General features: G+C 47.7%; 1 protein-coding gene across 1 annotated transcript; it reads left to right on the plus strand.

Moving 5' to 3' along the window:
- Positions 1 to 735: 735 nt before the first annotated feature.
- Positions 736 to 7,163, plus strand: GJC3 (gap junction protein gamma 3). Its single transcript, XM_040262931.1, has 2 exons — positions 736 to 804; positions 5,689 to 7,163. Exon 2 carries the CDS (start codon positions 5,690 to 5,692, stop codon positions 6,518 to 6,520), a length of 831 nt encoding a protein of 276 aa, XP_040118865.1. The 5' UTR covers positions 736 to 804; position 5,689; the 3' UTR covers positions 6,521 to 7,163.
- Positions 7,164 to 10,824: the final 3,661 nt, after the last annotated feature.

Here is a 10,824-nt window from a genome sequence, read left to right on the forward strand (position 1 = left end):
TCCTGCTGAATAGTATCCCCTGGAAGACTGAACAGGCTTCCAAAGTAAAACATTCATTTGAGAATTCTCTGGCGGTCCAGTGGTTAGGGCACCATACTCTCACTGCAGAGGGTTCAATCCCTGGTCGGGGAACTGAGATCCCGAAAACCATGCAGTTTGGGCACCCCCCCAACAAAAAAAGAAAAAATTCATCTGGCAAACTGTAAAAAGAGCAAATGATTTAAAAGGTGAAGATTGTCAAGCTGGACTTGAAGTTCTCTGTAATAATATTAAATGCTAGAAAATAGTGGCACAATGCCCCGCATCTCCACAGGGGCGGTATCTGGAACTCAGGTGTTGGAATTCTCCCATGGTTTGGGCTCCCTGAGCTGCTGAGAGGACGAGGAGCAGGCAGACGCCCATCGGGCTGTAGGGGAGGCCCGCGCTATTTCTCCCAGCCAAGACAACCCTAGCGAATGCTCTCCGTTGTTGCCTGCCGGCCCCCACACTGAAAAGACGCCAAAGCCTCTGCCTCCTTTCGGATGATCTCGCCATTTCAGTTCACGTAGACGATGTAACCCTGACCCTCGACAACAGAGGGCTGTTCTCTGGAGTCCATTCTTTAGTAGCTGGGCTGCCTGCCCCTCTGGCTGCATTTCTTTGACCCTGCATAAGGCTGCCAGGAATGACAAGGGGTGGGGGAAGGAGTGGGTGGTGGAGGGAGGCAGGGCCTGGGGGAGAGTGAGGACCCTGTAGGCTCAGCCCTGAGGACTCTTCTGTCTGCCTCTTTCCTCTGCTGTGGGTGCTTTGGCTCCAAGCTGCCAGGTGAGTGCTGGGGCAGCACAAGGCTGGGGTGGCCCAGGGCCTGGGGTGGCGGAGGGGGCCATCCCAGGCTCTGGGCTGCACAGTTGCAATTCTATTGCACACACCCACTCTGGGATATCATTAACATTCAGACTTGACTCGCTAAGCCTGGGATGTATGTAGCCTGAGGTTCTGCACACCTGGTGATGCCAGGGCCGCTGCACCCTTAACCACCCTTTAGCAAAATATCTAGAATGTTTTCAAGGCCAGGTGGGGTGAGCTGGTGGCAGGGGGCTGGGCCCAGCACTGGCCTCAGTGGACATCTTTCCCTCACGGCCATGTTGAGTTTTAACTCTCTCCAGAGGTGGCTTCTGCCACCTGTGGAATCCTGGAATTTTTCTCCTCCGCAAAAAAAGAGATGCTCAGAAAAATTCTTAACAAAATCATGATGGAATTAAAAAAATATGTTTATGTATTTGAAAATCTCCTCAAACTCTGGGCTTTCCTCTTTCTCCCAACTCTTGAGCTCATAAGAACTACTCTAATATCTTGACAGGGTTCAGATCCTGCCAACCCCCTCTTGAATAAATTGATTTCCCAACTATTTCTCCCCTTCCAGAAACAGAGTGGTCTCTCGAGCTTTCTCAACAGTGCTCCCTGGGTCCCATAGTTTGGCCTGGGGTCTCTGACCCGCTGTGGGCAAAGATATGTTTCTGGGAGGAGGGAGAGGGTCTCAGAGAATGAGAGGGGTGGGTAGGGGATGGTTGGAATAGATGGGGAAAGCAGGGGGTCCCAGGAAAGCAGGGGAGGAGGGATGGCTATATTTGGGCTCCAGTTTATCAGAAACTTCCCCTGGTCTGCAGACTTAGGAAGATGGGAAAGGATATTTACTGTCTACACCCTCTAGGCCCTGGAGTGTGTGTGGAATAAGCCCTGTGCTGGTGGTAACAACCGTGGGGTAAAGGACACGGAAGGGTGCTCCAAACCAGGGGTTCTCAAGCAAGTCCTCTTGTCCTGCTTTTTCCTGTTCTCTCCCTCTGCGGGGAAACCTGGAGACCTCAGCTCAGTTCTGAGAGCCTCCCAGAGAACATCTGAGTGTCTGGCTACAGGTCTAGGGTGGGCATGGGCAAGAGAGAGAACAGAGACAGGGCTTCTGGAAACCACTCATGCTCCTGACTCTTGGAACATGCTGGGGCTGCTCTCTGTTAAATCCCAGGTCTGCTGGGGAGATGTATTTGGAGCTGCACTTTGAAATGAGACGAGGCTGAGAGTTTACTAAATTAGCATTTAGTCTGGGGACTTGCTGGGAGAGCCAAGGCAGAAACCCTCAGAGCTCGGTGCTGCTCACCCCCACAAGTGCTGGGACCCTTTGAACTCAGCAGTGGGAGGGGCTGGAGACGTCATCACGGGAGGGTGTACGACAGACCTGGAAATGGGCGGATGATCTGCCCTGCAAAAGCCCTTGGAGATGCTCTGGTACAGATGTCTTGCTTTACGAGCTGGTAACTGAAGCCAAGAGTGGACAGGTGATGGATCAGTGGTACGTGAAGGCAGTGGTTCAGCCGGGAGCGATTTGCGCCCCAGGGGACTCTTAGCAATGACTGGAGACCATTGTGGGGTGTGTGTGTGCACTGCTGACATCTAGTGGACAGAAGTCAGGGGCGCTGCTAAAGGTCTTACAGCTCATGGGCCAGCTCTCCTTTGACAGGCCCCACATTAAAGACACAGGCCCCAAATGTCAACAGTGCTGAGGCTGAGAAACCCAGGACCAGCCTTGAAACTTGACCTCTCTTTTGGTCCGCTGTGGAGCTCAGTCACCAAACAAAACTGAAACATTCATGGAGAAATCACCCCTTTCTAAGGAAAGCTTCCACTAAGCTTTCCCATCTAATACATCTAGTGACTTTATTGTTGTCTTGATTTCCAAATTATAAACAGATTTTCAGTTCAGTTGCTCAGTTGTGTCTGACTCTTTGCAACCCCATGAACCACAGAATCACCAACTCCCAGAGTCCACCCAAACCCATGTCCATCGAGTTGATGATGCCATTCAACCATCTCATCCTCTGTCGTCCCCTTCTCTTCCTGCCCTCAATCTTTCCCAGCATCAGGGTCTTTTCCAATGAGTCAGCTCTTCGCATCAAGTGGCAGTATTGGAGTTTCAGCTTCAACATCAGTCCTTCCAATGAACACAAAGGACTGATCTCCTTTAGGATGGACTGGTTGGATCTCCTTGCAGTCCAAGTGACTCTCAAGAGTCTTCTCCAACACCACAGTTCAAAAGCATCAATTCTTTGGTGCTCAGCTTTCTTTTTAGTCCAACTTTCACATCCATACACGACCACTGGAAAAACCATAGCCTTGACTAGACAGACCTTTGTTGGCAAAGTAATGTCTCTGCTTTTGAATATGCCGTCTAGGTTGGTCATAACTTTCCTTCCAAGGAGTATGCATCTTTTAATTTCATGGCTGCAATCACCATCTGCAGTGATTCTGGAGCCCAGAAAAATAAAGTCAGCCACTATTTCCACTGTTTCCCCATCTATCTGCCATGAAGTGATGGGACCGGATGCCATGATCTTCGTTTTCTGAATGTTGAGCTTTAAGCCAACGTTTTCACTCTCCTCTTTCACTTTCATCAAGAGGCTCTTTAGTTCTTCTTCACTTTCTGCCATAAGGGTGGTATCATCTGCATATCTGAGGTTACTGATATTTCTCCCAGCAATCTTGATTCCAGCTTGTGTTTCTTCCAGCCCAGCGTTTCTCATGATGTACTCTGCATATAGGTTAAATGAGCAGGGTGACAATATACAGCCTTGATGTTCTCCTTTTCCTATTTGGAACCAGTCTGTTGTTCCATGTCCAGTTCTGTTGCTTTTGATCCATATCTATTTACCTTTTATTATTTTTATTTATTCATCTTCTTCCTCTGAATTCTGAAAGAATTATCCAGTGTGCTTTCTAGCATGCTGATTTAGTTTTCTCCAGAATCTTTCCTATTGCCTTCAAGGATCAATCTGATGCTCTTCTATCTCTTTGTAGTGGGTGCACTCATAAAGATCCATTTACTCTCATTTTCGAGGAGTGTTAGGGATGAGAGGGGATAACCTTTTATCTTCAATCTGCCATCTTTAATCATGGGACCAGTTTTGCATCTTTCTAGAGACTGGAATAAATTTCTTTTAAAATTTTAACCCAATTTTACCGAAAAGAATTTTCAGCAGCCTGATATGCTTGGAGTTTTCACAGTCTGTGATGAAGAAGGAAGACAGGGACTGAGGGGACAGGCAGAGGTTCAAACTTGGATTCTGAGTGGCTCAAAATATGGCTTTGCACAGTTGGTGGATGGTGACATAATTCTTTGGTCAATTGAAGCCCTCAGAACTGTCTCTTGGAGGCATCTCAATGTCCCTATTGATTGCACAGAAGTGAAGTGACCATTCTCCCTAAGTTCTGGCATATGGCCCATTCTTATCTATAGTTTATAACATGAATAATCATTTAAGATTGTTCTGTGCATCTCCCTGGGTATTATAATAGCTGATATGAGAGCAATTAGGCATGTTGCACTTGCTGCCATATTAACTTAGAAATTCAGGTTACTAATATTGGACTTAACTGGAAGAAACTGAAGCCAGTTCAAAGTCAGAGAGGAAACAAGGATGGTCGGAATTACAGGAAAGGTAATTTGGGGGTCAAATCCTCAAAGAAGCTGGAAGGAATGCCCCAGGGACACAGATTTGAAAGGGAGGGTTGCCTTGGACAAGTGGAAAGCACTTATTTCTCGAAGATGCTACAGTAGGACGTGACTGTGAAGATAAGTAGCTGCAGGGTTTCACATTACAGTCTCTATTTTCTCTGGAATAAGAGCTTCGCATGGTCTTCTGTGAGTCAGGGGAACCAGGTGTGTGAGCGTTTGGGCTGATGGAGGAGAGTTAGGAAGAGCAGTTGGATGTTGAGGGCTGCTGAGAGGACAGAGACGAAAGGTGGCAAGCTGGCCTCACGGTGTGATGGCATTCTGTCCCGAGAACTGAAGGAGTTCTGCAGCCTGTCCTCGACTCCAGTCACCAAACCCCGTGACATTTAACTAGTAGATTCTGCCAAGTGTTCTCCTTTCCTAAGCTGCTTGGAACATCAGACCAGACAAACCTCAACACTCACTCTGTTCACTGGACCCCCACTGACCCCCCCACCCCCGACCTAACCTCATCTTGGCCTCCCCACTGCCAGTGGAGCAGAGGCTAGACGGGTAGCCTGTGAGCACCGGGGCCTCGGGAGGCAGCGGTTTTCAGAGGACTCTGACTATTCAGCCTTTGAGAAGCTAGAGAGGAAGGGAGGGAAAGAGAGAGAAAAAGACAGGCTCTGCTTTCCCTGCAGGTCCAGAGTTCCTCTCCCCTCCAGCCCTTCCGTTTAGGTTTCTTCCCACTTAGAAAGTCTCAGCTTCTGCAGTTATGGATACCTGGCTCCCCTGTGAAGGAAACCCTATGATCAGCTCTCGGTCCAGACATCCAGTGAGTGGGGGTTTATCGCCATGGGAAATTAAAGGTTGTGGCTGTGAATCCAAGAGCCATGGTGGGTGGGTGGGTGGGTGGGGGACTGGCGTCCGAAGCTTTTCCTTGGAGAGTCCTGTCGCGGCTTCTCACCGGAATTCCCAGCAGCACTGGAAGGGGCAAGAAGAGAAAGCCACAGCCACATTCACTCCCCAGTAGTATTTTAGAGAGATGACTCCGTAACTATAAAGAGGTGCAGTCAGGTCGTGGTATCTGATCAACCAGGTTCTCGGCGAGGAGCAAGCAAGCCTGCCCTACCCATCCTTGGATCGGGAGTAAAGAGGGGGCCCGGCGCTTCTCCTGGGGCCCGGCGCGCAGCGCACCGACGCTCACCGCTGCCTCTGCTTCCTAACAGGATGTGCGGCAGCTTCCTGAGGCGGGTGGCCGCGGAGGAGAGCCGGCACCCCACCCCCGTGGGCCGCCTCCTGCTTCCCGCGCTCCTGGGGCTCCGCCTGGTGCTGCTGGCCGCCGGCGGGACGGGGGTCTTCGGCGGCGGCGAGGAGCAGAGCGAGTTCGTGTGTCACACCCAGCAGGCGGGCTGCAAGGCCGTGTGCTACGATGCCTTCCACCCCCTCTCCCCCCTGCGCTTCTGGGCCTTCCAGGTCACACTGGTGGCTGTGCCCAGCGCCCTCTACATGGGTTTCATTCTGTATCATGTCATCTGGCACTGGGAGGCATCGGAAAAGGTGAAGACGGAAGAGGAGACGCTGAGCCGCCCAGGGGAGAAGGTTGGAGAGGCCTTGGGGGCTGGCAGCTCCAGGCTGCTCTGGGCCTACGTGGCACAGCTCGGGGTGCGACTGGCCCTTGAGGGGGCAGCCTTGGGGGGCCAGTACCACCTGTATGGGTTCAGGATGCCCAGCTCCTTTGTGTGTCGTCTAGAGCCCTGCCTTGGTAGTACCAACTGTTACCTCTCTCGCCCCTCTGAGAAGACCATCTTCTTGAAGACCATGTTTGGGGTCACGGGGCTCTGTCTCTTGTTCACGCTTTTGGAGCTTGTCCTCCTGGGCCTGGGGAGATGGTGGAGGATCTGGAGGCACAAATCCCCCTCTTCTAATTACTCCCCGACTTCAGAGAGTGCCAAAAGACGCAAGGCACCCACTGATAACTTCCCAGTGGTGGAAATAAGAGAACGGCCCGGAGAAGCAGGCGAGAGGGGCTCTGAGGTCCCTCTTTCTGCCTGCCCCTGATGTATGGGTCCTGAAGGTCCCTCACCCTCTGGGGAGCACAACGCCCCCATAAGCTATAAAATAGAAAAGCAGGTTCTCAGCAAATGTGTCCTGACCACCCAACAGCTGAGTGGTTCCTTCCAGTGAATCAGGGCCAAAGTACTCAGCCCATTTTACCTCCAGCCCTTCCGTTTACGTCTCTTCCCACTTAGAAAAAGTCTCAGCTTCTGCAGAGTTATGAAGACACCTGGCTCCCCTGTGAAGGAAACCCTGTGATCAGCTCTTGGTCCAGACATCCAGTGAGTGGGGGTTTATCTCCATGGCAAATTAAAGGCTGTGGCTGCGAATCCACGAGCTGTGGTGGGGTGGGGGGTGAGACCTGGTGTCCGAAGCTTTTCCTTGGAGAGTCCTGTCGTGCCTTCTCACCAGAATTCCCTGGTGTCAGCATCACAGCTTTCACAGGCTTGTTTCCAGAGTTGGCCAGCAGAAGCCTCCATAAGACAGTGCCTTCCCCTGTCCTGCACAATAAACACTGACCACCGAGCTGGCATTCCTGTTGCTGAGGACAATCCTCTTTCCTGTCTCAATGGGTCTCCTCCTCTTTCCAGCTGTCCATGTCCTCTGCTCCCCCCACCTTCGAAGTCCTGTAACCAAAAATGCCCCCAGTCCCGCAGCATAGGTCTTATTCAGAAACCCTGGCTTTTCACACATATATAACCCAGGGTCCTTTGATATGTAGATTTGATGTATTCAAACACTTGGCTATACTCTTTTGGAAGATTACTATGACTACTTTTAAAAATTCATAATCCTCAATATAACATAGAAATCATTACTGCTGATTCAGGGCTAATAGTAAGGGACATTTATATCACAGTATGATTCAGTAGGTAATCTAATGCTGAGTATCAGGCTGCTTTTTTCTCGAGTCTCTCAGTCATTTTGGTCTATAAGCTTCCCAGTCTTCCACCTTTTTGCAGAAACACCTCCTTTCTCAGTTCTTCCTTGTCCTCAAATTCTCAACAAAGAGCGGTTTCCAGGTTTGGAAATGGAATCTCAAAGGATCCTCCAGTAAATTAGGAAGGTTTATTCCGAAGGAAAGACATCTGGTTCTCCAAAGACACACTGGCAACAGCTAGCAAAATAATAATGTTTTCTTTCTGCTACACAGTGTTTCATAAAGAATCCAGTATCTAGTAGACCCAGAGCCCATCCAAGTGACCAAGGACAGAAAAAAGCAACTGGCATCATTCTGAATTTCTCCTTGATGGTGTCCCTTTTTAAATAGCTTTATTGAGATGTAGGTTACATACCATATAATTCACCCATTTGAAGTATACAATTCAATGACTTTTAGTATAGTTACAGAGCTGTGTATCCATAATGCCAACAGTTTAAGAACATTTCATCAACTCAAAAAGAAACTCTAAAATACTTAGCTTTTACCCCCAAATCCCCATACCCGTCAGACATAAGCAATCACTAATCTACATTCTGTCTCTACAGATTTTCTTAGGGTGGGCTTTACATGCAAATGGAATCATACAGTATGTGGTCTTTTGTGCCCGGCATCTTTCACTTAGCATCATGGACTTCATTCCTTTTATGACTGAGTATTATTTCATTGTATGGCCATACCACATTTTATTTATTCATTTTTGAGGCAGTGGACATTTGGATTGTTTCCACTTTGGGGCTATTATGAAAAATGGTGCCATGAACATTATGTACTAGCTTCTGTGTGAACACATACTTTCAGGTCTCTTTGGTAAATACCTAGGAGTGAAGTTTCTGGGGCACATGGTAACACTTGTCTAACCTGTTAAGGAACTGTCTAACTTTTTTCCACAGCAGCTGTACCAGTTACTCTTTTATATTCCCAGTAGCAATGTATAAATGGGTTCCAATTTATCCACATCCTTGCTAACATTTCGTATTATCTTTTTTCCCTGTTTGATTTTTAAATTCTAGCCATCCTAGTGGGTGAAATGATATTTCATTGTGGTTTTGATTTGCATTTTCCTAATGACTAATGTTGTACAGCTGCTTTGGAGGAATGTTTATTTAAATCCTTTGCCCATTTAAAAAAATTGGGTTGTTTGTAATTTTGTTGTTGAGTTCTTCTTGTGTGATCCTCATCACAAGTATGATTCCAAATATTCTCTCCATTCAGTGGGTGGTCTTTCACTTAACTGACAGCATCCTTTGATGCGCAGGTTTTTAATTTTGATGAAATCCAGTTTATCAGTTTTTTTCTTTTGTTGCTTATGATTTTGGTGTTATAGCTAAGAAGTAAGTAAGTAAGTAAAGTCACTCAGTCGAGTCCGACTCTTTGTGACCCCGTGGACTGCAGCCCACCAGGCTCCTCAGTCCATGGGATTCTCCAGGCAAGAATACTGGAGTGGGTTGCTATTGCCTAATCCATGACTATGAAGATTACATCTATCTTTCCTTCTAAAAGCTTTATAGTTTTAGCTTAACATTTGGGTCTTTGATTTTGAATTAATTTTTGTATATGTTATGAGACAGGGTCCAGTTCCATTCTTCTCCATGTAGATATCCAGCGGTCCCAGCACTATTTGTTGAAAAGTTTATTTTCCCTACATATAATAGTTTTTGGCACCATTGTTGAAAATCAATTGCTTGGGGATGTATGGCATTGTTTCTGTACTCTCAATTCGATTCCATTGATCTATATATCTATTCTTATGGCAGCACCACGTTTTGATTACTGTAGCTTTGTAATAATGTTTGAAATTGGGAAGTGTCAATCTTCCTGCTTTGTTCTTCTTTGTTAAGATTGTTTAGCCGATTGAGATCCCCTGAAATTCCATATGAATAAAATTGTAAATTAGGGAGCCTCAATATTTTCAGTAAAGAAGGATGTTCATTTCAGAAGTATGGCAGGATTGAAGACACAGAGACATTAAGGAGATATAGTTCAATACAAAGGCAGACATACAGATACACAGAAACTCACACTACAGATACTCATGTTTGCATCAGTAACAGATAAGAGCACCTCTTCTTGCTTGGCTCATGTTTAAGACTCAGATTCCTTCTCTCTTTTTTTTCCTCCTTTTTTTGGCTGTACTGTGTAGCGTGTGGGACTCAGGATCTCAGTTCCCCCCACCAGGGACCAGGAATGGAACTTGGGCTCCATGGTGCAGGCGCAGAGTCCTAACCACTGGGCAACCAGGGAATTCCTGCAGATTCCTTCTCAATATGGTATTCCAATTCACAAAGAAAATGCAGCTATCCGTTTTATAATTTAAACATTTAAGACATTCTATAGGACTTCCATCAAAACCCCAAAACAGTGATCACAGGAACCCCCTTTCCAAATCATCTGATCGTACCGTCAGTAACCGCTTATGGAGCATATTACAGGAAAGGCAGTATCTGATTTTGGGACACAAGAAGAATGAAACATTTCTTTCATAAGAAAAGGAATAGAGTGGGAAGAATAAACAACTGAGCACCTCAGAAACACAAGATCAGAACTCCATCGAAGAGAAACAAATAGTTCCCTGAGACAGGCAAGCATCTTGCGTGTTGAAAGCCTCAATGGGTGCTCCTTTGGAGAGCAAAATGGTTGCTGTCTTCAAGTTGGGTACCAGAAGTCAATTCATCTGTGCTTCTGAATCTTTTTTTTTAAATTATTTATTTCATTTTTCACTGTGCTAGGTCTTGGCTGCTGCGTGGGCTTTCCTCTAGTTGTGGAGAGCGGGGACTACTCTCTAATTGTGGTGCCCAGGCTTCTCAATGTGGCTTCTCCTATTACAGAGCACGGGCTCTAGAGTGCCAGCTTCAGTGGCGGCAGTGCATGGGCTCAGCAGTTGTGGCCCCCCGGCTCTAAAGCATAGCTGTGGCGCACGGGCTTAGTGGCTCTGCGGCATGTGGGATCTTCCCAGACCAGGGGTCAAACCCACGTCTCCTGCATTGGCAGGAGGATTCTTTACCACTGAGCCACCAGGGAAGCCCCCCATGCTTCTGAATCGCAAGCACTCCCATTTAAGACACCCGATTTCTATGCACTACCCCGGTCCCATTAGGTCTTTCACAACATCCTCACAACAGCTACAGCTTCAGCTCCACTCTCCAGGTACTGCTCTCACATCCTGGTCTTGACCTTCTCAGGTGGGAGGGTCAGGAACAGCTCTAGCACCCGCAGCTACTACTTCCTAGCATCTTAGACAACAGCGGCTCACAGATCACCCACAAGCTGACACAGAGCATCCTCAGCCTACAGACTTCCTCTGCATCGAACCACCTAAAATACCGGTGGGAAGTCTCAAACCTGGGGGAAACCATCTAACCCTAGG

This window comes from Oryx dammah, unplaced genomic scaffold (genome assembly GCF_014754425.2).
Source record: "Oryx dammah isolate SB20612 unplaced genomic scaffold, SCBI_Odam_1.1 HiC_scaffold_2, whole genome shotgun sequence".
NCBI classification, from domain to species: Eukaryota; Metazoa; Chordata; class Mammalia; order Artiodactyla; family Bovidae; genus Oryx; species Oryx dammah.